The sequence below is a fragment of the Somniosus microcephalus genome, chromosome 11 (assembly GCF_052327205.1).
Source record: "Somniosus microcephalus isolate GS21.2 chromosome 11, FLI_Smic_1.0, whole genome shotgun sequence".
Taxonomy (NCBI): domain Eukaryota; kingdom Metazoa; phylum Chordata; class Chondrichthyes; order Squaliformes; family Somniosidae; genus Somniosus; species Somniosus microcephalus.
In genome coordinates, this window is record NC_140997.1 from 92832116 (window position 1) to 92858701 (window position 26586).

The following is a 26586-nucleotide window of genomic DNA, read 5'->3' on the forward strand; positions in this document are numbered from 1 at the left end:
TGCCAAATTTGGCGTCACCATGTTAAGCACTATTACGGCTCCCATTAGTCAGCCAAACCCTCCACTTGTGCCACCTCTAGACTCGTTTTCCCCATGACTTCCGTGCTGGGCTCCCGTCCTCCGCAACCTCAACTCAGTTGCTTGTATCCCATCATTACTGGTCTACACTGATCTCCAACACAACAAATTTAAAATCGTTGTCCCCAAATCCCTCCACTGTGCCTCTCCAACCTTATGTTCCCTACTGCACCTTTCAGTGTCCCTACTTTGGTTTTCAGTGCATTCCCCTTCTCCCTATGGCCCACCAATGGGAGCAGAGTCTTCAGTTATCTTGCCCAATTCTGTGGAATTCCTCCCTAAACTCTCCCACCTCTCTATTGTACTCTACACCTTTAAAAACCTTCATAATAATCACCTTTGCATCCTAACATTGGGTCCCGCACTAACTCTCCCATCATGGCTTGGTATCAGTTTCATTTTACCCCTCCTCCACTTGGTATGTTTTTCTCAGTCAAAGACACTATATGAATTCAAGTTGTTATATTTGGGCCAAATGCAAGTTAACTTTCATCTCCTGGAAAGTAGGAAATAGTATCCTATAATATACTCGATCCATAATATGAATCATCTTCCTAGTAATGTCTCCAATGATGGTTTTATTATGGATTTGTGTCACTTAAGTTTTTAAAATAAAGTATTATTGATTGTAACTGGGCAGACACTGATTCAGATATAGATCTCCATAAACAGAATGGCGATTTAACTTCCAGTGAAATAAATTTCCTCAACAGCTTTCAGAATATGAATGCTAAAAATGTCTGATGATGGACAATCTGATTGTGTACAGTTCTAACTGCTGGAAAGTCCCAAAGGAAGCTGTGCTCAGGTTCACTGCTAAACCAATCGCAACATAAACTGAAAATTCCCCTGGCCGACTGCACGGAGGAAGTTACTGGCTGTGAAAGAGCTGAAAACAAAGCAGTTCACTCGCTGACAAGTCACAACAGTACATTTGCCACTTCTAGGTGTCTGCTTTCCTGTTGCGTCTGATCATTTGTGACCTGTTCGTCGAATTTTCCAATCATAGAATTATACAGCACAGAAGGAGGCCATTCAGCCCATCCTGCTTGTGCCGGCTCGTGGAAAGAGCTCTCCAATTAGTCCCACTCCCTGCTCTTTCCCAGAGCCCTGCAAATTTTTTCCCTTTTAAGTATTTATCCAATTCTCTTTTAAAAGTTACTATTGAATCTGCTTCCACTGCCCTTTCAGGCAGTGCGTTCCAGATCACAACATCTGGCTGCATAAATTTATTTTTCCTTGGGTCACCTCTGGTTCTTTTACCAATTATGTTAAATCTGTGTCCTCTGGTTACCGACCCTTCTGCCACTTGTAACAGTTTCTCCTTATTTACTCTATCAAAACCATTCATGACTTTGAACACCTCTATCAAATCTCCCCTTAACCTTCTCTGATGTAAGAATAACAATCCCAGCTTCTCCAGTCTTTCCACATAACTGAAGTCTTTCATCCCTGCTACCATTCTAGTAAATTTCTTCTGCACCCACCCCAAGGACTTGACATCCTTCCTAAAGTGTGGTGCCCAGAATTGGACACAATACTCCAGCTGAGGTAAAACTAGTGATTTATAAAGATTTAGCATAACTTCCTTAGTTGGAGCTTCCAACTCCCTCTTAGAACCCTAACCATATTTAAAAAGTACTTGGATGTGCACTTGGGATGCTCTAACCTGCAGGGCTACGGACCAAGAGCTGGGAAGTGGGATTAGGCTGGATAGCTCTTTGTTGGCCGGCGCGGACACGATGGGCCGAAATGGCCTCCTTCCGTGCTGTAACTTTCTATGATTCTAGGGCGCATCAATGGGGTAAGGATAAGCTCCAAGTTTGTACCTACCCCTGGCCCTCTTCTGATGGCAGTAACTCGTGCTGGAGCCTGGTGCCATATTCGCCCTCTGGTACCTCACCCAAGTGGCTAGTCTTTGTGAGTGAGCCCACTGAGTGTTGGCAGGTTATTCCACCTTGGGAGTGGTGGGCGTCACAGTCCAGTCTGCTCCGGCCCTTGGCGGACACCATACGTGTACACTTTCCACCAGCTATGACTCGGACTGATTTTCCATCCTTAATCCAAGAATGCCAGGGCCAATCATGGCAGCACCCTCACCCTGGCTGAGATCAGCTAACTTAGCACAAGTGTTAGGTATGATTGTGTGGTGGTTATGGAACTGGACCACCAATCCCGAGGCAGTAAATTCAAATCCCACCATGGCAAGTTGTGAAATTGGACTCAGTAAATCTAGCATTTAACAGGCTGGCACCAGAACAATACTGACCATGAAAGCTGCTAGATTGTCATAAGAACCTAAATGATTCACTGACTCCTTCCGGGAAGAAAACCTGCCTCTTCTACCTGCTCTGGGCTACCCACAATACATGGTTGACTCTTAATGCTCTCTGAAATGGGCAAGCAAGCCACTTGGTTGTTAATACAGGAAACTCTTTCGTATCCAGCACCGACGGGACCGGGGTGGTGCCGGTTGATTAAAAATTCCGGATAACGGAGAGGTATATCTACCGAGGCTATTTTTAACAAACAAAAATTTAAAAATCAAGAAATGTGCAGTATAATTGGGTACTCACCTACAGAATGTTGTGTTAAATGGATGGTGGAAGATGCTTGATTAAGTACAGTACTGCCAGTTGAGGGTAATCCATAACTCTTTAATTACTTAACAGTAAAACAAAACTTATAAACGACTGTCTACTGTAGTTTTCGGAGTGAGAATTTTGCCGGTTATTAGAGAATTCCGGATATTTAGGTGCCGTTTAAACGAGTTTCCTGATATACGCAAATTACTGATGCAAAAAGCCCACCAGCACCTTCTCAGGGCAGCCAGGGAGGGGCAATAAATGCAGCCTTGCCAGTGTTGCCCACATTCTGAGTAAGTGTACACATCTGAGAGCCATGCTCTTTGAAGCACAATAGTGAATATTATTTTTTAAAAACATTCTGGCTAGAAAACAAATTGAATAAGGAACTTAAATGGTTAGAGAACTAATGAAAGGTCCCATTACCATCTCCTTTTGCCTTGCACCATCTCTTAATCTCTCCTGCCTTCCATCCTATCACAGACCTTCCATTTTGTTCTTTCCTCCCCTCCCCCCTTTCCCTGCCCCTGCACTTGCTTAAAAACTTGTTCGATCTGCAGCTTTTTCCAGTCCTGGTGAAGGGTCATCAACCTGAAACGTTAACTCTGTTTCTCTCTCCACAGATGCTGCCTGACCAGCTGAGTATTTCCAGCATTTTCTGTTTTTATTTCAGATTTCCAGCAACCGTAGTATTTTGCCTTTGTTGTAATGAAAGGTCTCAACTGCATTAATTCCCTCACCTTAATGCGCAGGTGTGAAACAGAACAAACTCAATTTTGACAATACCTGTCTCCCAAACCCACTCCGCAATTGTTTCTTTTTTTGGGCTCCATATCGAGATAATGATATCTAATATTTGAAATAATCACGAAAACCAGAGCAACTGGCAAGCAATGCTCCCGCAAAGCTGCGTGGCCGTGCAGCGATCTGGAGGTCCCACGCAGGCCACTCACCGGCTTTTCAATGGAAATAATGGGACTCAAGGCGGATAAATCCCCTGGACCTGATGGCTTGCATCCCAGGGTCTTGAGGGAAGTAGCGGTAGGGATTGTGGATGCATTGGTAATAATTTTCCAAAACTCACTGGACTCAGCAAAGGTCCCGGCAGATTGGAAAACTGCTAATGTAACACCATTATTTAAAAAGGGTAGTAGGCAGAAGGCTGGAAACTATAGACCTGTTAGCCTAACATCTGTGGTTGGTAAAATGTTAGAGTCCATTATTAAGGAGACAGTAACGGGACATTTGGATAAACACAATTTAATAGGGCAAACTCAGCATGGTTTCATGAAGGGGAAGTCATGTTTAACAAATTTGCTTGAGTTTTTTGAGGAAGTAACATACAGGGTGGATAAAGGGGAACCAGTGGACGTCGTGTATTTAGACTTCCAAAAGGCATTTGACAAGGTGCCACACAAAAGATTATTGCTCAAGATAAAAAATCACGGGATTGGGGGTAATATTCTGGCATGGGTGGAGGATTGGCTCTCTAACAGAAAGCAGAGAGTTGGGATAAATGGTTCGTTCTCAGATTGGCAACCAGTAACTAGTGGTGTTCCGCAGGGGTCAGTGCTGGGTCCCCAACTCTTTACAATCTATATTAACGATTTGGAGGAGGGGACCGAGTGTAACATATCAAAGTTTGCAGATGATACAAAGATGGGACGGAAAGTAGTGAGTGAGGAGGACATAAAAAACCTGCAAAGGGACATAGACAGGCTAAGTAAGTGGGCAGAGATTTGGCAGATGGAATACAATACTGGAAAGTGTGAAGTTATGCACTTTGGCAGGAAAAATCATAGAGCAAGTTATTATCTTAATGGCAAGAAACTGGAAAGTACTGTAGTACAAAGGGATCTGGGGGTCCTGGTGCACGAAACTCAAAAAGTTAGTATGCAGGTGCAGCAAGTGATCAAGAAGGCCAATGGAATGTTGGCTTTTATTGCTAGGGGGTTGGAATATAAAAACAGGGAGGTATTGCTGCAGTTGTACAAGGTATTGGTGAGGCCGCACCTGGAATACTGCATACAGTTTTGGTGTCCATACTTAAGAAAAGACATACTTGCTCTCGAGTCAGTACAAAGAAGGTTCACTCGGTTAATCCCGGGGATGAGGGGATGGACATATGAGGAGAGGTTGAGTAGATTGGGACTCTACTCATTGGAGTTCAGAAGAATGAGAGGCGATCTTATTGAAACATATAAGATTGTGAAGGGGCTTGATCGGGTGGATGCGGTGAGGATGTTCCCAATGATGGGTGAAACTAGAACTAGGGGGCATAATCTTAAAATAAGGGGCTGCTCATTCAAAACTGAGATGAGGAGAAACTTCTTCACTCAGAGGGTGGTAGGTTTGTGGAATTTGCTGCCCCAGAAAGCTGTGGAAGCTACATCATTAAATAAATTTAAAACAGAAATAGATAGTTTCCTAGAAGTAAAGGGAATAAAGGGTTACGGGGAGCGGGCAGGAAATTGGACATGAGTCTGGGTTCGGAATGGTCATGGCCCTGTGGGTAGTGGAGCGGGCCCAGGGGCCGTGTAGCCTTGTTCTGCTCCTACTGTGTTCTAATTCTGTTAGATTTCAGGAGATGGTTTTATTCCTGTTCCTGGCTGGGGTGGAGATCGCCTTTACAGAAGGTAAGTACTGTAGAAAATATAGGGACAGAGTGATCTCCTGGAAGAATTTCGATCGCCTAGATGGGTCGGAGAGGAATTTCCCAGATTTTTTTCTCCCAAATTGGCCATTGGGTCTTTATCTGGTTTTTCGCCTCTCCCGGGAGATCACATGGGTTCGGGTGGATGCAGAGTGATAGAAGATTTGAGGTTAGGATCAGATCAGCCATGATCTTATTGAATGGTGGAGCAGGCTCGAGGGGCCGATTGGCCGACTCCTGCTCCTATTTCTTATGTTCTTATGTTCTTATGTTCTTATGACCACGCATGTGCAAAAAATTGAATGGCCCACGCGCCAAAAAAATTACAGGGAGTATTGCTGGCAACTCCATGTTTGAATCTCTCCCCTGCCACAGTACCGAAACGGCTCACATCAAAGTCACAAATGACATCCTTTGTGACTGTGACAAAGGTAAATTATCCCCCCTCGTCCTTCTTGACTTGTCTGCTGCCACTCCATCCTTCTCCAACGCCCTGCTGGGTGGGACTGCACTCGCCTGGTTCCATTCTTATCTAGCTAATCGTACTGAAGAATCACCTGTAACGGCTTCTCTTCCTGTTCCCGCATCGTTACCTCTGGTGTCCCCCAAGGATCTATCCTTGGCCCCCTCCTATTTCTCATCTACATGTTACCCCTTGGCGACATCATCCGAAAGCACAGCGTCAGTTTCCACATGTACGCTGACGACACACAGCTCTACCTCACCACCACTTCTCTCGACCCCTCCACGGTCTGATTTGTCAGACTGCTTGTCCGACACACAGTTCTGGATGAACAGCAATTTTCTCCAATTAAATGTTGGGAAGACCGAAGCCATTGTTTTCGGTCCCCGCCACAAACTCCGTTCCCTAGCCACTGACTCCATTCCTCTCCCTGACATCTGTCTGAGGCTGAACCACACTGTTCGCAACCTTGGTGTCATATTTGACCCTGAAATGAGCTTCCGACCACATATCCGTGGCATAACTAAGACCGCCTATTTCCACCTCTAACATCGACCGTCTCTGCCCCTACCTCAGCTCATCCGCTGCTGAAACCCTCATCCATGCCTTTGTTACCTCTAGACTTGACTATTCCAACGCACTCCTGGCTGGCCTCCCACATTCCACCCTACGTAAACTTGAGGTCATCCAAAACTCGGCTGCCCGTGTCCTAACTCGCACCAAGTCCCATTCGCCCATCACCCCTGTGCTCGCTGACCTACATTGGCTCCCGGTTAAGCAGCGCCTCGATTTCAAAATTTTCATCCTTGTTTTCAAATCCCTCCATGGCCTTGCCCCCCCTATCTCTGCAATCTCCTTCAGCCCCCCCCCCCACAAAGATATCTGCGCTCCTCTAATTCTTCCCTCTTGAGCATCTCTGATTATAATCGCTCAAACATTGATGGCCGTGCCTTCTGTTGCCTAGGCCCTAAGCTCTGGAATTCCCTCCCTAAACCTCTCCACCTCTCTCTCCTCCTTTAAAACGCTCCATAAAACCTACCCATTGACCAAGCTTTTGGTCACCTGCTCTAATTTCTCCTTATGTGGCCTGGTGTCAAATTTTTTGTCTTATAATACTCCCGTGAAGCACCTTGGGATGTTTTACTACGTTAAAGGCGCTATATAAATACAAGTTGTTGTTGTTGTTGCAATTAGAAAAGTGCAGCTGGGATATCACCACTGCAGTGTCTTCCTGGTGAGGCTTCTGTGCATCAGACTAACACCCTTAAACCACAATCAAGCTCATCTGACAAAGTGGGAGGAGAGAGCAGGAGATTCTCGGATTCCAAGTCGGTGAAACAATGAGGTGTGGTTGTGAAACGTGGGCTACAAACAGCACAAGCGCACCAGGTGATGGCCAGCTCCTCCTGCAGCCACGCTCTACTCTGAACTCAAGGGAGCAGAGACTTAATGGAAACCATAACTTCCAGTTCAAAAGGAGTGCATCAAAAAAAGCATGTAAAGCTTCACAAGACTAGCAGACTGCTCTGAAATCAGGCTAATCCAGTCTTGTTACAGTAGCTAGAGTGATTATAATGATAGCACCAGCAAAATTCAACACGGTCACCATCATTTCTACATTATGCAGCAGCACATGTACACTTAGTGAATATAGTGCTCCCAGATCAATAGCTAACAACTCCCGATAGGGAAAACAGACCTTTTCATTTCATCGCAGATCTGAATCCAGAGGCTTGCTTGACCTTTCAGGGTAATTTTATTCAGTACCACCATGGTCAGAATCATCCTAATTACACAGTGAATTCGCCAGAACATCAGTGTCTCACTAGTAGATGTAATGCTTTTGAATGGGGAAACGGGTTGGGGGGGAGGGACGGAGGAGAGAAAGAAAAAAGACAATCCACTTAGACATCACTGTGTTTAGAATATTTAGTATTCATATTAAGTTCTGAATTATATCTTTACAATCGGTTAAAGAAGAAAGGCAGATAGCCAAGAGATGGAGTCTGGCCACTTAATCATCGAGCACACAGGGCAGACAGTTAATACTGTCTGATTGTATAATGGCACATTATAGATACAAAGTGACGTAATAAAACTCACTACGCACTTGGTTTGAGTATAAAGCAAGGCTTTAACCAACTTGTTTCAGAACATGGAGGTCTAGTTGTACTTCACTAGTTCCTGTCTAACAAAATGCCCCTGTGCAAGCTGGGCACACGCCTGAGTATTTATACTCCTTGGACGGCGCCACCAGCTGGCCGTACAGTATTATTTCATGAGTAGTTTCTTTATGATGATGAGATTTATAACACAGAGCATGTATTTCTGTGCATTAATAAAGATTCTCAGATTATGCATTCACCAAAGTATAGCAACAAATGAATGATCGGAGCGACAAATGCCCAGGTTATCAGAATGAATCCAGGAGATGCGAAGGGGCACTGCAGCAGATATGGGGCACTTCTTACAATAGAATGTCCACACATTTACCTTTGCAACAATGGAAAACCCCTATAGGGAGCTACTCAATTAGAACTGGGCCGGCCGCATGGACTCCGAGACCTACCCGAGCTGGAGGGCTGATACTGGGCTGGATCCAGTGTAGCCAAAAGAAGCGACCTAGCATTCTACAAACCAACACCAAGAGCTGCCGTTATACCTACCAACCAGAGAGACTCAGATTGGTAGATGCTGGACTAACAGGTGAAAGAAAGACTTGCATTTATATAGCGCCTTTCATGACCACCGGATGTCTCAAAGCGCTTTACAGTCAATGAAGTACATTTGAAGTGGAGTCACTGCTGTAACGTGGGAAACACGGCAGCCAATCTGCGCACAGCAAGCTCTCACAAACAGCAATGTAATAATGACCAGATAATCTGTTTTTGTTATGTTGGTTGAGGGATAAATATTGGCCAGGACACCGGGAATAACTCCCCTGCTCTTCTTTGAAATAGTGCCATGGGATCTTTTACGTCCACCTGAGAGAGCAGACGGGGCTTCGGTTTAACGTCTCATCCGAAAGATGGCACCTCGGACAGTGCAGCACTCCCAGCCCACCGTTACGTGCTTAAGACCCTGGAGTGGGACTTGAACACACAACCTTCTGACTCAGAGGCGAGTGTGCTGCCAACTGAGCTGACACGGAGGTAAAATGCATGTACCCAGCCCATTGGTCACAGACACAATTGGTACTTCAGCTTCCTTTGAAATTTACACGTTCTTGATGTAACGTGTGTACATTCGTGCCTGAGTGGTGATGCTGAGTTTTGAAGGAAGTATGTGAGCGACCAAGAGCGTGTGTGCACGCATGTGTTTATTGGTGTTTATCCTCCACACGAGCAGTAATCCTAATCCCATCTGCCCAACCTGTTCCTATATCCCTTTATTAACCCCATCTTCAACCATCTACCTAACCTGTTCTTAAATGTTAACCTGGCCCTGGCTTCAGTCACTCACACTGGTAGTGCATTTCACAGCCTCACAATCCTCTGTGTAAAAAGGTTTCTCTTGCTTTCTGTCCTATATTTCTTGCATTTAATTTTGTATCCATGTCCCTCTCAATCTAGACTTCTCAACCACTGGAAACAGTCTGTTTCTATATACCCTGTCCCATCCCTTAAAATGAACCATGATTGCACAAGAGGCTGGAGTTAGAGCAACAGAGTTTGAGGTCAGGTGCAGGGGGGGGGGGGGGGGGGGAAGGCTACAGAGATAGTGACAGGTGAGGCCATGGATGGATTTAAACAGGAGGATGAGAATTTTAAATTTGAGGCGTTGAAGTATTGGGAGCCAACAGTAGGTCAGGCAGGATGTGGGGATGTTACAGAGATAGAAGCAAGCAGGCTTTGTGACGGAGAGGATATGGGGATGGAAGCTTGGCTTGGGGACAAATAAGATCCTACGGTTGCAAACAGGATGAGTCATAACTTCCTCCAGCTCAACAGTGGGAAGACCAAAACCATCACCTTTGGCCCCACCACAAGTTCTGCTTCCTCGCCACTGATTCCAACCTCTTTTGGCTCTGCATCACTGGCTCTCCTTCTTGGACAGCCCATCCTCTGATAACCAGGGTGTGTCCCACAACCCGGGGGCATACCCCAGTTTGGGAAGCTCTGCTCTGGGTAATACTAGCCATTCTAAACTGCTTTTAAAACAAGGCTCTGAAGTGTTTCAGCACCAGGCGAGGGCTTAAGTGCATTCTACCAAACGTCCCATTCTGTAGATACACATTGGAAACATGGTCAGCGCTCTCATTCCAACAGTAAAGAAATTCTGTGACATCAATTGAAATGCCACCCCTTCTTGCAATTTGTAGAGCACTGATCAGTAATTAGGCAGTGGTTGTGGGTTGCCGATGATCTATTTATCCATCTACTGGTGTGTCGGATTCATCAGAATTTGCCCCACTGCTGTTTTGTGCTTCACAAATCCTTGTAACAAAATTAATGCTGCTGACTAAATAAAAAATATACCTCAGCACTTTCCAATGTACATAGGGCTTCCAGCTGAATCCTCACAGTGAGCTCTAATATTGATATATCCACCATCATTATCGTGGCCTGTCTGCTCCAGTGATTAATTAGAGCCTCATCCTTTATGCTGAGAACTAGCTAGTCGGGAGGAACTGCTTGTTCAGAGGGTGAAGAATAGTCTGGATTACATACTGTGACAAATTGTCTTTTCAGTTAATTTGACAGGATATTATATCAACTCTTACAGCGCCTTTGCAGACAGTACAATAGGCCTAGTCCATTTGCAGGAGCACCTGCCAGAATTCAGATACACAGGTAACGGATACAAATTACCCAGCTTGATAAACTACAGATGTGGAAGTTGAAATCAGAGTGCTGTCTCGTTCCATTGAGAGGAAACAAACCTGTTCGCCAAGTGATTTATCTCCTCCCTGTTCCTGGGCAACTGCAACCACACGTGGCACCAACCAGGACGGCAAATGAACACTGTGCCATGGAGCGGGACAGCGGGCAGATCCTCCCAGTCTGCTCAGTCCCCGTGCTGAGGAGAGGCTGCGGTGTCTCCTGGGCAAGGTGATGGGACGTTGGACAAAGTAGCCCGGCCTAGCAATAACTCTTGGCAGCTGCCCACAGGCAGGCACAGGCGAAGGCCGATCACCAGCACTCCTGACTCCAGAGGGACAAGTCCAGGCAGGCTGGCCGGAGGGAGAACTTGGCTGATTTGGACAAATGACCTGAACATTTTTTTTTAAGGAGGGGATGATATCTGGTGTCAGGTTTCTACAGATGCAGTTTAGAGTTATTATCCCGGAAATGGCATGGTAACACCAGCTTTTTATTTTTTCTCCTCCGGTGGTAAAGCAATTGGAGTATAAGAGTAAAGACATCTTCCTGCAATATATTGGGCCTCGGTGAGACCACACCTGGAGTATTGTGTACAGTTTTGGTCTCCTTACCTAAGGAAGGATATACTTGCCATAGAGGGAGTGCAACGAAGGTTCACCAGACTGATTCCTGGGATGGGGGGATTGTCCTATGAGGAGAGATTGAGTAGACTAGGCCGATATTCCCTAGAGTTTAGAATAATGAGAGGTGATCTCATTGAAACATAAAATTATTAAGGGGCTTGACAGGGTAGATGTTGGGAAGATTGTTCCCCTGGATTGCGGGGGGGGGGGGTCACAGAATAAGGGGTCGGCCATTTAGGACTGAGATGAGGAGAAATTTCTTCTCTCAAAAGATTGCGAAACTTTGGAATTCTCTACCCCAGAGGGCTGTGGATGCTCAGTCATCGAGTATATTCAAGGCAGAGATCAATTGATTTTTGGATACTAAGGGAACCAAGGGATATGGGGATAGTGCGGGAAAGTGGAGCTGAGGTAGAAGATCAGCCATGATCTTACTGAATGGTAGAGCAGGCTCGAAGGGTCGAATGGCCTACTCCTGCTCCGATTTCTTATGTTCTATGACCTATGCTCCTGGCATGCTATCAAACTTAGAGATCAGGGCAACCACAAGCACAATCAAAGTACGTAGCATTGGGCTTACCTAGAGAGTCGATAAACACAGAAAGCAGAAATAAAAAGGGTAAAAAGAACTAAAAATGCAATAATCTGGAAAAAAGATAGATTTGCATTTATACAGTGCCTTTCATGACTTCAGGACATTCCAAAGAGTTTTACAGCCATTGAAGTACTTTTGAATTGTCGACACTGTTGTAATGTAGGAAACGCGGCAGCCAATTTGCAAGGTCTCACAAACAGCAATGTGATAATGACCAGATCATATGTTTTTTTTTATCAGCGATGTTGGTTGAGGGATAAATAATAGCCAGGAAACCAGTTACATTATAATCTGTAACTCACTCCTATTATTATTCTTTATACATAAGCCATGTGAATCTTCTCAGTCAGAATACTGTCATTCCCAGATAGCCACTTTCCTAACCTCAATATATAGAGTATGCTTATACCCTAGGACATAGTGAAGTAACATTCAGATCTCACTGCAATCTAGGTCACACAGTAACACTCCAATACAAATGATGCCTTTGACTGTCCATTATCACTGCCCAACATGATGCTTGTGGATGGGAAAAGCACTAACATGTCAAAAGTGGGAGGACAAATTACTGCCCTTCCCCCCAGTGAATCACAATAAAAAGATGACACAGACTAAGGTAGGTTTCAAGGACGCAAGTAACTCAAGAGTTCAGATGATGGGTTAGTGCCTCACAGTTCATTCTGGCCTGTGTGTTAAACACAGTATCACACACTCCAACTTGTGTGCCTACAGTGACTGTTTCCTTGACTGAGCCCAGGACAACATTGTAACCATTCATTTTTAAGCAATAATCAATCATATACAAATTTGATTGCTTTTTCAGATGCACATTATTTCAACCAAGATAAAAAGCATCATTAACGCCAGCGAAACTATCGACCGATAAAAGACATCATTAGCTACTGTCAATGGAAACAAACCTGGTGTCTTCACCTCTGGTTTCCAGTTTCTCTTGCAGCGCTGGGTTAACTCCTTATTCCCCCTCCCTCGCTAGGAAAATCCTAGGCGGAACATTTTCAGTTGCGCTCCTCTGCTCCATGAAGGCCAATCTTTCATTCACTCTGCCCCTACACTCCAGAACTCCAACCCTAAATCGCTCCACCCTCCCACCTCCTCTCTACCCCACCTTTTCCCTCTGACTGCATGTGATAGTAAAACAGAGTGCTGACAAAGCTGATAAATATCCAGCTGGAAGAGTTACTGAGCCTTACAGTGAGAATGAGCTGAATTAACACTGAAGATGCACTCACCAACCCTGGAAGCTGCTGCAATCTCCATGCACCTATGTAAAGAGTTGCTTTTATATTGGTGCTGTTTTAATTCTGTTTCAATAAAACCAGTGTTTGTGACTTGCCCCCCGCCCTCCCCACCCCCCCAACATTCACACTCCTGAATCCTTCTCTCTTACCTCAGTAGCAAATTCGTAGATTCAGTTTTCACATGTTGGGTCGGAACAAGCAAGTTGAATTTAGCAGCGTAAACATCAAAAGCTGGCTCACTGAATCTGAATTAAAATGGCGCTATATAGAACATGGTCTGGTCCCAAATCTTTGCTGTGTTAGCTGATCTCAACCATTGTGGCCTGACATTTCGTTATCCAAAGGTCTACTGATGGGAGATTATATACACCAGTTTTTCCTGCAAAATTTATTAGTGTGTAAGTTTAGAGCCCAGCTTTCAACTCCATTTCAGTTTCTAGAAATGACACTTGGACTTCTCTGCAGTAGGCAAGAGTATCACCTCACTGATGTACAAACATTGCTTCCGGAGGTCTATAAAAGTCTGTACTCACCTAAAATTCTTGCAGAGTATAGGATTGTGTAAAAATACATTTGGATGAAGACATTTAAACTCATAGGCTCCATTATTTTAAAATTATTCATGTTTTAAAAGTATTTGTGGTCCTTTGCTTCTGTGTAATCATATATCTTGTAAGTAAGTCTGATTACTAGTTTTAGTCTGAAAGATGTGGTCTGCACCATGGAATTTCCAACCTTCAGAGAGGACAAGAATGCATGGTGGCCAGTCAGTGCTTCCTATGGTTCCAGTCACCATGACACTTCTGCAGCTACTTCCATTCACCACGACATTACTGCAGCTATCGATCTGCTCAACCACACCCCTCACCGCCACTTTTGATGCCCTTGTTCCTATTAAAGCAATTACTCTCTCTCTCACCCTGGCCATTCCTCCTGGTACGGCCCTCATATTTGCTCCCTTAAGTCCAAGGGATGCAGACTTGAACGGATATGGCGGACAACTGGTTTAGCCATTCACCGCCAGATCTGGCTGGACCACATTATCGGGTCCTGCTCTCATCTGCCAAAATTGCTCACTATTCCAGAATCATTCTGAAATGCAAAGATAAACCCTGGCTTGTATTCTCTACTGCTAACCATCTTCTTAAGCCCCTCTCTCCTGTCTCCTCTGACAAGTGTGAGGAGCTCATGGACTTTGTTTCTAAGATTGAGACCATCCGTTCAGCTGCCTCTGCCACTTCCCTTCCTTCCCCTAGCCCACTGGTCCAAACTTCCTCTAAGGTCCGCCCCTGCCCTAGCCCTGAACTCACATCTTTCTCCAGTTTCTCTCCGATCTTGCCTCATGACCTCTCCACGCTCATCTTATCCCCGAGACCCACTTCTTGCTCCCTCGACCCTATTCCCACCGAACTGTTGACCACCTAACTTCCTTTTCTGGCTCCCATGTTAGCTGATATTGTTAACAGTTCTCTCCCCTCAGGTACTGTCCCTCTCTCCCTCAAATCAGCCATCATCACCCTTCTCCTCAAAAAACCAACCCTTGATCCCTCCGTCCTTGCAAACTACCGCCCCATCTCTAACCTCCCTTTCCTCTCCAAAGTCCTTGAATGTGTTGTTGCCTCCCAAATCCGTGCCCATCTTTCTCGCAACTCCATGTTTGAATCCCTCCAATCAGGTTTCCGCCCTTGCCACAGTACCGAAACGGCTCACATCAAAGTCACAAATGACATCCTTTGTGACTGTGACAAAGTTAAACTATCCCTCCTTGTCCTTCTCGACTTGTCTGCAGCCTTTGACACGGTGACCACTCCATCCTTCTCCAACACCTCTCCACCGTCATCCAGCTGGGTGGGACTGCACTCGCCTGGTTCCATTCTTATCTATCTAATCGTAACCAGAGAATCACCTGCAATGGTTTCGCTTCCTGTTCCAGCATCGTTACCTCTGGTGTCCCCAAGGATTTATTCTTGGCCCCCTCCTATTTCTCATCTACATGCTGCCCCTTGGCGACATCATCCGAAAACACAGCGGCAGTTTCCACATGTACGCTAATGACACCCAGCTCTACCTCACCACCACTTCTCTCGACCCCTCCACGGTCTCTAAATTGTCAGACTGCTTGTCCATTATCCAGTCCTGGATGAGCAGAAATTTTCTCCAATTAAATACAGGAAACTTTGTTATATACGGCACCGACGGGACCGAGCTGTTGCCGATCTATCAAAACTTTTCATCTCCGTATCTGACAACAAACACTGTTGCTTAGCAACAGCTTCTAAACAGTCGGCCCGTACCTTGGAAGCGTCTCTGTAGCTTAGCAACAGCTTCAGAGAGACTTTCCAGAGCCTGACTGTTGGAAATAAAAGCCACAAGAAGAAAAAAACCTAACAAAACGGCTCCTGATTTCTGCTGGTAGATCGAGGTTTCCGGACATACAACCTCCGGATAAACCAAAGTTTCCTGTATTGGGAAGACCGAAGCCATTGTTTTCGTTCCCCGCCACAAACTCCGTTCCCTAGCCACTGACTCCATCCCTCTCCCTAACATCTGTCTGAGGCTGAACCACACTGTTCGCAACCTTGGTGTCATATTTGACCCTGAAATGAGCTTCCAACCACATATCCGTGACACAACTAAGACCGCGTGTTTCTCTCTCTAACATCGCCCTTGCCTCAGCTCACTCGCTGCTGAAACCCTCATCCATGCCTTTGTTACCTCTAGACTTGACTATTCTAACGCACTCCTGGCTGGCCTCCCACATTCTACCCTACGCAAACTTGAGGTCATCCAAAACTCGGCTGCCCGTGTCCTAACTTGCACCAAGTCCCGTTCACACATCACCCCTGTGCTCGTTGACCAACACTGGCTCTTGGTTAAGCAAAGCCTCGATTTCAAAATTCTCATACTTGTTTTCAAATCCCTGCATGGCCTCGCCCCTCCCTATCTCTGTAATCTCTTCCAGCCCCACAACCCCCCCACCCACTCCCCCAGAGATGTCTGTGCTCCTCTAATTCTGCCCTCTTGAGCATCCCTGATTATAATCGCTCAACCATTGGTGGCCATTCCTTCTGTTGCCTAGGCTCTAAGCTCTGGAATTCCCTGTCTAAACCTCTCCGTCTCTCTACCCCTCTTTCCTCCTTTAAGACGCTCCTTAAAACCTACCTCTTTGACCAAGCTTTTGGTCACCTGCCCTAATTTCTCCTTATGTGGCCTGGTGTCAAATTTTTTTGTCTTATAATACTCCTGTGAAGCACCTTGGGATGTTTTATGACGTTAAAGGTGCTATATAAATACAAGTTGTTGTTGTATGGTGAAAATAAAAGGGTAATCACGCTTCCTCAGGTATGCCACACCCATTCATGATACACACAAGCGTGTAAGTTTCAGGCCACAGGTGTGTCTCTGCAGTTTCATAGAAACATAGAAGATAGGAGCAGGAGTAGGCCATTCGGCCTCTCGAGCCTGCTCCGCCATTTAATGAGATCATGGCTGATCATCCAAATTCAGTACCCTGTCCCTGCCTTCTCCCCATATCCCTTGATCCCTTTAGCTTTAAGAAATATATCTAACTCCTTCTTGAATATATTTAATGAATTGGCCTCAACTGCCTTCTGTGGTAGAGAATTCCACAGGTTCACCACTCTCTGGGTGAAGAAATTCCTCCTCATCTCTGTCCTAAATGGCTTACCCCTTATCTTTAGACTGTGACCCCTGGTTCTGGACACCCCCGCCATCGGGAACATCCTTCCTGCATCTAGTCCTGTTAGAATTTTATAAGTTTCAATGAGATCCCCTCTCATTCTTCTAAACTCCAGCGAATATAAGCCCAATCGACCCAATCTCTCCTCATACATCATTCCTGCCATCTCAAGTATCAGTCTGGTGAATCTTCGCTGAACTCTCTCCATGGCAAGAACATCCTTCCTCAGATAAGGCGACCAAAACTGCACACAGTACTCAAGATGTGGTCTCACCAAGGCCCTGTACAACTGCAGCAAGACATCCTTGCTCCTGTACTCGAATCCTCTTGCTATGAAGGCCAACATACCATTTGCCTTCTTAACCACCTGCTGCACCTGCATGCATACCTTCAGCGACTGGTGCACAAGGACACCCAGGTCTCGTTGCACTTCCCCTTCTCCCAATCTATTGCCTTTCAGATAATAATCTGCCTTCCTGTTTTTGCCACCAAAGTGGATAACCTCGCATTATTCCACATTATACTGCATCTGCCCTATCACCCAACCTGTCCAAATCGTACTGGAGTTTCTCGGCATCCTCCTCAAAGCACACACGCCCACCCAGCTTTGTGTCGTCTGCAAACTTGGAGATATTACATCTAGTTTCCTCGTCTAGATCATTAATTTCCTGTGAAGATGGAGATATATATTTTGGGAGAGCACCTGAATTTTAATTGGAAGACTCACTAACACGATTTTTGTTTGTCTTCCCTGGTGTAGGTCTGGCAGACAGCTAATGTTATTCCTATATTTAAAAAGAGAGATAGGACAAGTCCAGGGAACTATAGACCAATTAGCTTAATGTCGGTGGTGGGAAAGATAATGGAATCCTTACTCAAAGATGTAATAGAAAAACATCTAGAAAATATAATAATGAGTAGTCAGCATGGATTCCAAAAGGGAAGGTCCTGCTTGACCAACCTTATTAAATTCTTTGAAGAAGTAACAGAAAGATTAGATAATGGCCATAATGGCCCAGAAATTCGGGTCGGGGGCTTCCCGCGGGTGTAAGCCCCCGACCTGCACTTACCTTGCGCGCCGGCCGTTGAGCTGTGGGCCCCTGTGGAATTCTGATCCTGGGCCTGCTCCAACTGCCGGCGCGCAGTGCTTGTGCATCCCAGGGGCGCAGTTAGTTCGATGCATCCCCTGGGATCACGTGGGCCATGGGGAGCCAATCGGAGCAGGGAATGCTCCATTCATAAGTTTGACAGGAAGAGCTGTCAAAACTTAGAAATACTACGGGCCCCAAAACATCACTAAATCTTCAAATATTTTTTTTTTTTAAATCACATTTTTAAAATAAACTATAAATTACATGAAATAACTATTTTAAACAATAATTTAAATTTTTGAAAAAAATAATTTTATTTTCTAACGGGGCTAAAAATAAACCTACCTTTCTTTAAAGAATTTAAAAATAATAAACCTGTGGGAAAAAATGTTTTAATTTTCATTAATTCACCACTTACCTTGTAAAAAGCAGGCCTTACGCCGGCTTTTTAAATGTGTAACTTCTGGAGACTTACGCTCCCGGGAAAACCTGTAAAAAAAAAACGTAAGTTCGATGCGCACGCGCAGCCTCTCCTGCACACGCGTTCGACCTCTTAACCCCTGCTTTCAGGGGAACGGAAGTGCTGGTTTCCCGCGCATGCGCAGTGCATGCAGGAAACCGGCACTTCCATTGGGCCTACGGGTGAGTACCCCGTGCGTACTGCGTACTCACCCGTGGAGACCCGAATTTCTGGGCCAATATATTTGGATTTCCAAAAAGCCTTTGATAAGGTACCACATAGGGCAGCACGGTGGCATAGTGGTTAGCACTGTTGCCTCACAGCGCCAGAGACCCGGGTTCGAATCCGGCCTCGGGCGACTGTCTGTGTGGGGTTTGCACATTCTCCCCGTGTTTGCGTGGGTTTTCTCCGGGTGCTCCAGTTTCCTCCCACAGTCCAAAGATGTGCGGGTTAGGTTGATTGGCTATGATAAAATTGACCCTTAGTGTTAGGGGGATTAAATACGTGGGGTTACGGGGATAGGGTGGGATATGTGTTGGTGTAGGGGTTACGGGGATCGGGTGGGATATGTGTCGGTGCAGGCTCGATGGGCCGAAATGGCCTCTATCTGCACTGTGGGGTTTCTGTGATTCTGTGATAGTAGACTCAGGACTAAGGTCAGAACATGTGGAGTCAGGGGACAAGTAGCACAATGGATAGCAAGCTGTCTACAAAACAGAAAAGAGAGAGTAGGAGTTAAAGGTAGTTACTTAGACTAGCAAATGTTGTGGTGTTCCACAAGGATCGGTGCTGGGTCCACTGTTGTTGGAGTCGGGAATTAGAAGTACAATTTCAAAATTTGCGGATGACACCAAATTTTGTTTACGGGGGGGGCGGGGGGTCGTTAATGCAGGGGAGGACTGCGAAAAATACAGAAAGATATTAACAAACTTGCAAAATGGGCATGTAATTGGCAAAGGAACTTCAATAGAGATATGTGTGAGGTAGTACATTTTGGTAGGAAGAATAAGGAGGCCACATACTCCTTGGAAAATAAGTGTCTAAATGGGGTAGAGGAGCTGGGGAAGAGATACACAAATCACTAAAAGTAGTGGTGCACTTTAATAAGGCCAGAAAAAAGCAAACAAAGCATTTCGAGGGATAGAATTGAAAAGCAGAGAATTCATGTTAAACTTGTAAAGAGCTTTGGCTGGACCACACTATGAGTACTGTGAACAATTCTGGTCGTCATATTATAAAAAGGATATAGAGGCACTGGAGAGGGTGCAAAAAAGATTGACTAGAATGATACCAGAACTGAGAGGTTATACCCATCAGGAAAGATTGAACAGGCTGGGGCTCTTTTCTCTAGAAAAGTGAAGACTCTGAGGGGTGACCTGATAGAGGTCTTTAAGATTACGAAAGGGTTCGAAAGGGTAGACACCGAGAAGATGTTTCCACTTGTGGGGGAGACCAGAACTAGGGGCCATAGATATAAGATAGTCAGTAATAAATCTAATAGGGATTTCAGGAGAAACTTCTTTACTCAGAGCATGGTGAGAATGTGGAACCTGCTAGCAAATAAAGTAGTTGAGGCAAATAGCGCAGATGCATTTAAGGGGAGGCTAGATAAGCACGAGGGTTAAAGGAATAGAATGATATGTTGATGGGGTTAGATGAAGAAGGGTGGGAGGAGGCTCGTGTGGAGCATAAGCACTGGCATAGACCAGTTGGGCTGAATGGCCTGTTTGTGCTATAAATACCTTGTAATACTTTGTAGTTTTATGCAGTGAATGGATGAGTCCCAACAGTTCATTCTCATGTGTGATCTCTTTCTGTTTTCTCCCACACCGCGCCCCCGCTTTCCCGAGGCACAGGTTCTTGCCGAGTTATAGTTCCCTGGTTGCCAGCAGCCTTCCTCTGTGTGTAAAAGTGGCCATTCTTCATGCAGAAGCCTGGACAGTGAGCGGTGGCCGTCGGTGCTAGTTGGCTGCCGCGTTTCCTACATTACAACAGTGACTACACTTCAAAAAGTACGTCATTGGCTGTAAAGTGTTTTGGGACGTCCGGAAAGGTGCTACAGAAATGCAAGTCTTTCTTTACTTTATCCACTCAACTATTGGGAAGCTACATCAGAGTATGAGACACAGAGACAGCAATGTGTCAACTGAGGATTCAAGGCAACAGGAAAACGGTTTCTGAAACCGACCCGGTAGAATGTGATATTGGTCAGGACTCTCTGACCCTCCAGGCTTTACAGAGTTGAGCTGTTGCTGAAACAGACAGGTAATGTTGCAAATAATGACTACTGTTGCCTGTAGGAGCTTTAATCACAACGAAAGAATTCATCTATCATCTAAACAGGGCTTTTGGATCCAAAAATAAAAAGATGTTTATTCGACTGATTGGTCCGTGCTGGTCACGTTCCATGTAGCACTGGTCTGCATTTACGGGAGCAACATTCCGTGCTTGGTTCCAGTAACTGGCATGTCACTCAACCAGTGTTGATCAGTTCAACCAGGAGTGCGACTGTGGGAGTTTCTCATGGTCAGCAGTAGAGCCAGTGTTAAGTCACTTTTACACCTGGGTCCAGGGAGTTTGGGTCGAAGGACAGCAACACCTAAGGAATCTCTGTAAATCTCTCCCTCACAAAGTGCATAAAGTAGGATAGAAGTTTCACTGTAAAAGTAGGGGAGTGATTTATACACTGGATTTTACAGCATTGGTTTCACAAAAGTTAGCAATACTCTTCACCTTAAATCACCTGATAATACTTTCACAACCAAACTCTTAAATCCCTATGTCAATCATTACAAAGCAGTTTTAGAAACCCGAGTTCTGAGAGTATTCCTAAACAGCTCAATCTTCACTATATGACATCCTCTGGAGCCCTCAGGAACATTACTGCTGTCTTCATGTCTTCATTATTCTTGGAATATTAGACATGGAATAGGCTGGGATGGGACATAGCACGACGGTTATTGACTATACAAAATAAATCACACTCTAGGTGTTGTACCAAAAATATTGCGTGGTAGTGGTGCCCAATACAAAAAATAAACCACAGCCATTTTAACTCACTCATGCATCCCCCACTGAGAAACTAGGCAGCTGCCAACGGTTGATGGTTTATTTTGCTTAATGGCCCCCAATGTACATTTCATCAAGTGACCAACATTAGGTCTCCATTTACTGACTAGATTACATACTGTAATTAGGGACAGATTGAAGCATAAACTAGGCTTGTATTCCCTTGAGTATAGAAGATTAAGGGGTGATCCAATTGAGGTGTTTAAGATGATTAAAGGAATTGATGGGGTAGATAGAGAAAAACTACTTCCTCTGGTGGGGTGAGTCCAGAACAAGGGGGAATAACCTTAAAATTAGAGCCAGGCCATTCACGGGGTGATGTCAGGAGGCACTTCATCACACAATGGGTAGTGGAATCAGGAACTCTCTTCCTCCAAAAAGCTCTTGAGGCTGGGGGTCAATTTTAAAATTTCAAAACAGAGATTGATAGATTTTTGTTAAGCAAGGATATTAAGGGTTATGGAACCAAGGCGGGTAAATGGATTTGAAGTACAGATCAGCCATTACTAATTGAATGGCGGAACAGGCTCGAAGGACTGAATGATCTCCTCCTGTTCCTATGTCCTTCCTATGTTCCTGTGAAGTAGAGAGGGCGAGCTGGTAGTTCAGTGCACAATGAGCACATGCAATGCTGCTGCAAATCAGTTCATTCACAAGTCTGCTCAGTAGTTACCTGTTGACAAGTTACAAGTAGCAATACATCTTTAGAGTCGACCTGCACCACTATACGCTCATTTTACAGATGCTTACCTCCTGGCAAAACTTCACAATATTCTCCCACAACTCTTTGGCTTCACCCTCGTCAGTCTTCCTCCGTGCTTCCACAAGTATGCTTTCCCTTCTCTTCAGCGGCTTTGAGCCCTTCCTCAGTGTGAAATACTGCTGCGGAGTGTGGCAGGCCGCACAATGCTTAGCCTTCAAGTCATTTAGGAGAGTGCAGGCGGGGCAGGACCACTCGTTGGACTTCTCCCGAGAGGACGGTGGCTGGACAGGGAACAGTTTGATGGGCTTCCGTGTGGCCGAGGACCTGCCCCCACATGTGGTGCACGCAGACCCATTCAGGCCCCTCTCCATGTTACAGTCCGGGCACCTTGGCCCTCGCTCTGTGTAACTATGGTCTTGAAAGCCATGGAGTTTGGAGGAACCACAGGCACTGCATTTTTGGACGGTAGTGGGATTTTTCAGAGTGCACTTCGAACAGGTCCATATGGTAAAATCCGGGCTGGAGGGACTAAAGGGGGTGAACCTCACGGTCTCTCCAGTTAGGTCTATGATGTCGCCACCATTCATGGTCCTACAAGATTCACATTTCGACACTGCAGCAGAGTTGATGAGGGAGCAAGACACACACTTCCACTGACTGGGCGACGACTCCATTTCTTCATCTAAAACACTGAGCTTCTTGGTACAAAAGAGTTCTTGTAATTTTGCAGGGGGTTTCACTTGTCCCTGGGGAGCAGCTCTGGTGACTGGAGCAGAGGTGCTGGAGGTAGACGTGGTGATCGAGCTGCCAGATAGGACTGGCGGGTCTGCAGCGTGTGGCTGGAATTTGGCGGCTGGTGGCACCTCCCTACGGCTCCGCGGCACGGGGTTATTCTGGATCATTGGCGACAGCGGGCTGACAACTGGAGACCTCGGACTCTCTGTGTCTGCGGCTGCGTCCCGAATTGGGGACAAGTCGGCCTCCATTGGGTCGGTTGAGTTGCCGAGCTGGGGCGTCACCGATGGCGGGCCTGACGGCAGCTGAAAACCAGCTGGGGTCATGACCTCAGGCACAACCAGAGCTTCAGGTGGGATCTTGGGCAATGAAAGTTTGCGGGGCCCCCCACAGGCTGAACACGAGTTAGCTGACGGTGTGTTGTGGAGAGTGCAACGTTGGCAGGCCCAAGCTTTGGAGGCGTCTAGTGCGCTGTTCTCGCAGCAGTTGCCATTGACATCACCGTTGGTCGATCTCCCACAGTCCTGAGCGGCAGAACCTCGGTGTTCCACCACAGCCGTCAGGTTTTTGGGGTGCCCATTTGCCGCGGGGATGGGAGGCATGACTGGAGTAAGGGTCTGGGAAGACCCACAGACGTTGCACTGGCTCTTGTTGATGGAGTTCCTGAAAGTACATCGGGAGCAGGCCCATTGCTGCTCTTCTGTGCTAAGCCGAAGGATGTCATTGAAGTCTGGCCTCTCTCGGGGTGCCTCGCATATGGAACACTGCCTCAGCACGTCGGGATTCAAGAAAGTGCATCGGGTACATGGCCACTCATTCGTTGTTGCCATGGCACCAGGCAACTGTGAGGTACTGAGGGGAAAAAAAGATATGCAACGATTAATCAACTGAGTGGTATATCCTTAATTACTTTTAAAACTCTCCACCCACCCTCCCTCAAGACATTGACATTTGTCGTCTCACAGTGACCAGCAGCTCTCCAACAGCCTCTCTCAAATGGCCATTCTTCATGTGTGAGACTAGACAGTGTGTCCACCGGCTGATCAAGGGCATCATAGAGGAGCCTGTCCCGCCCTCACCAAATACCCACACATGGTGCTTTCCAGCAGGGGTCACGAGACAATGATCAGGATCAGGAACCCTTTGTTTATTTTCATCGTCTGAGACCAAATGTATTGCCCTTAGGGCCACCCTGGCTGAGATCAGCTATCTCCAGCGGAGCAGGAATCACAGCTGGGACCATCATGGTCTGTGTGGCTCAGTTCCACACAGAACAGTGAGTTCACCAACTGAGAGGAGCCTGTGGTAATGTTCCTCAGCAATTACCAGGTGATACCACACACATAGACTCCTAAGCCATTGGGTAAAGGAGCGTCCCCTCATGCCCCAGGCACTCAAAGTGACACAAAAATCCCAGGCATTAATTAGCAATGCTATTATTACTGGTGGGACAGCTACATTTACAAAAAATGTGAAATAAAACCCAGCAGGCCTGACCTACTGAGAACATTGGTACACGGGGTGGAGACTGTGAACAAGCAACAGCCACTCATGGAAATAAAAAGGGCTTCATCCACCATCTCCCCTCAGGTGTGTGTGTGTGTGTGTACGTACGCGCGCAGGAGAAAGACTGCAAATTTGTTCATTCACAGCCCCTCACACAGGATTAGAGCAGGAATATTGCCTAGTGGTCAACTTAATTGGAGGTTAATAAAGCTCAGATTGTACCATTACTGTTCTAAAGTGATTCTCTTCTCCTTCCCACCAATGGTGTATAATTGGCTAGAAACAGAAACATAGAAACATAGAAGATAGGAGCAGGAGTAGGCCATTTGGCCCCTCGAGCCTGCTCTGCCATTCAATGAGATCATGGCTGATCATCAAAATTCAGTACCCTGTTCCTATAGAAACATAGGCTAAACCTATTGCAACACAGTCCAAGCAGAATCTATTACCTGTGAACCAACAGCTTCAAATATCTGATTAATCATTCCAGTGTAGGAACTGGAGTTCCTAGCCGAAGAATTGAGATCGACTCAGAAAATCAAAAACAATAAAATTTAATGAACAAACGAAGCTGTACAGGAAACTGTAGGATACAATGCAAATAGGTCTGGTCTGCTTGAAAGCCTCTCTGGAAACTGCTAGAAGGTTCCGAGCTCAACTGCTAGCAGGTTCCGAGCTCAACTGCTAGAAGGCTCCGAGCTCTGACGTCATCACGTTCTTCCCGCCGTTGAGAGATCACGTGACGGACGGCATGACTTCATCACGCGGAGTACAGGAAAGAAGCCCTAGTACAGTTAACAGATACATTAAAAGGTGCAGCCCCCAGCTGTACTACATTGCTGTAAAAGGAATTATATACAATTGTCCGTAATCCTCTGGTGGTTCCGCCACATGCGCCCCCCCAGAATTGCTTTTAACAGAAAAGGTAAGGCGAGAAGGGGGTCTGACGAGTCTGTCCGACCAACTGCGATACCCCGGCAGCTGGAACGGAGCGCTAGAAGACGAACTGGCCGTTGGCTGTGGTTGGGATGACGCCGCAGGCAGAGGAGAAGAGGAGGCTGGCTGTGGTCGACCCAGTGAGGTGGGCACTGGTGACTCGGCGGATGACTGTGGCTGTACTGGACCGGCAGTCGACGGTGGACGACCACGACGAGGCGGCTGAGCGGTGACGACTGGTTCGCTCAGATCCAGATGCGCCGGTTTCAACCGGTCGATGGAGATGTGGTCAGGCTTACCGCCGACGTCGACTGTGAAGGACTTGTCACCTGACGAGATGACGCGGAACGGACCTGTGTAAGGCGGTTTGAGCGGGTTTTTGCGAGCATCCTGCCGAACGAACACGTATTCTGCGCTCTTAAGATCCACCGGGACATGGGAGCGCTGCAGGTCATGATGCGACGTAGGCACTGGGATGAAATTCCTAGCCGCTTCCTGGTGGCTGACGAGCTGGGGACCAGGGATCCGTGTGAGGAGGAAGAAAATCGCCAGGCACTCTGAGTGGTTGGCCGTAAACCAGCTCTGCTGAAGAAGAATGCAGGTCGTCCTTAGGCGCCGTGCGAAGACCTAGCAGCACCCAAGGGAGCCTGTCCACCCAACTAGGCCCACGGAGACTAGCACGCAGTGCGGCTTTAAGGGACCTGTGGAATCTTTCACACAGACCGTTTGCCTGTGGATGGTAGGCGGTGGTACGATGAAGCTTGGTGCCCAAACTTGCGCTACGGCATTCCAAAGCTCAGAGGTAAATTGAGGCCCCCGGTCGGAGGAGATGTTAGCTGGTACCCCGAACCGAGCTACCCACGACGAGATGAAGGCTCTGGAGACGTCTGCCGCTGTGGTGGCAACCAAAGGAATTGCCTCTGGCCACCTGGTGGTGCGGTCTACCACGGTGAGGTGGTGAGTGTACCCGTGAGAGGAAGGGAGAGGACCAACCAGGTCCACGTGCACATGGTCGAATCGACGCTCCGGAACCGGAAAAGTGGCGACTGGGGCCTTAACATGGCATTGTATCTTGGACTTCTGGCAACTCACGCAGGTATTGGTCCAGTCACGGACGTCGAGATGCATGCCCTTCCAGACGAATTTCTTTGCCATGAGTCATTGTGACGCTCTCATGCCAGGCTGTGACAATCCGTGGATAGTGTCGAAAATTCTCCTGCGCCATTCGACTGGAACGATTGGACGTGGGGCGCCCATCGAGATGTCACACAGGAGTGTGGTCCCTGCGGCCTGGAAACTGACATCAG

General features: G+C 46.5%; 1 protein-coding gene across 1 annotated transcript in view; it reads right to left on the reverse strand.

Moving 5' to 3' along the window:
* The window catches only part of capn15 (calpain 15), a 119904-nt gene extending 96216 nt beyond the window's left edge, over nucleotides 1-23688 (reverse strand). Inside the window, exon 1 of the mRNA XM_086001023.1 lies at nucleotides 22150-23688. Coding sequence (XP_085857149.1) covers nucleotides 22150-23667 — 1518 coding nt within the window. The 5' untranslated portion in view covers nucleotides 23668-23688. The remainder of the gene's footprint in view (nucleotides 1-22149) is intronic.
* Nucleotides 23689-26586: the final 2898 nt, after the last annotated feature.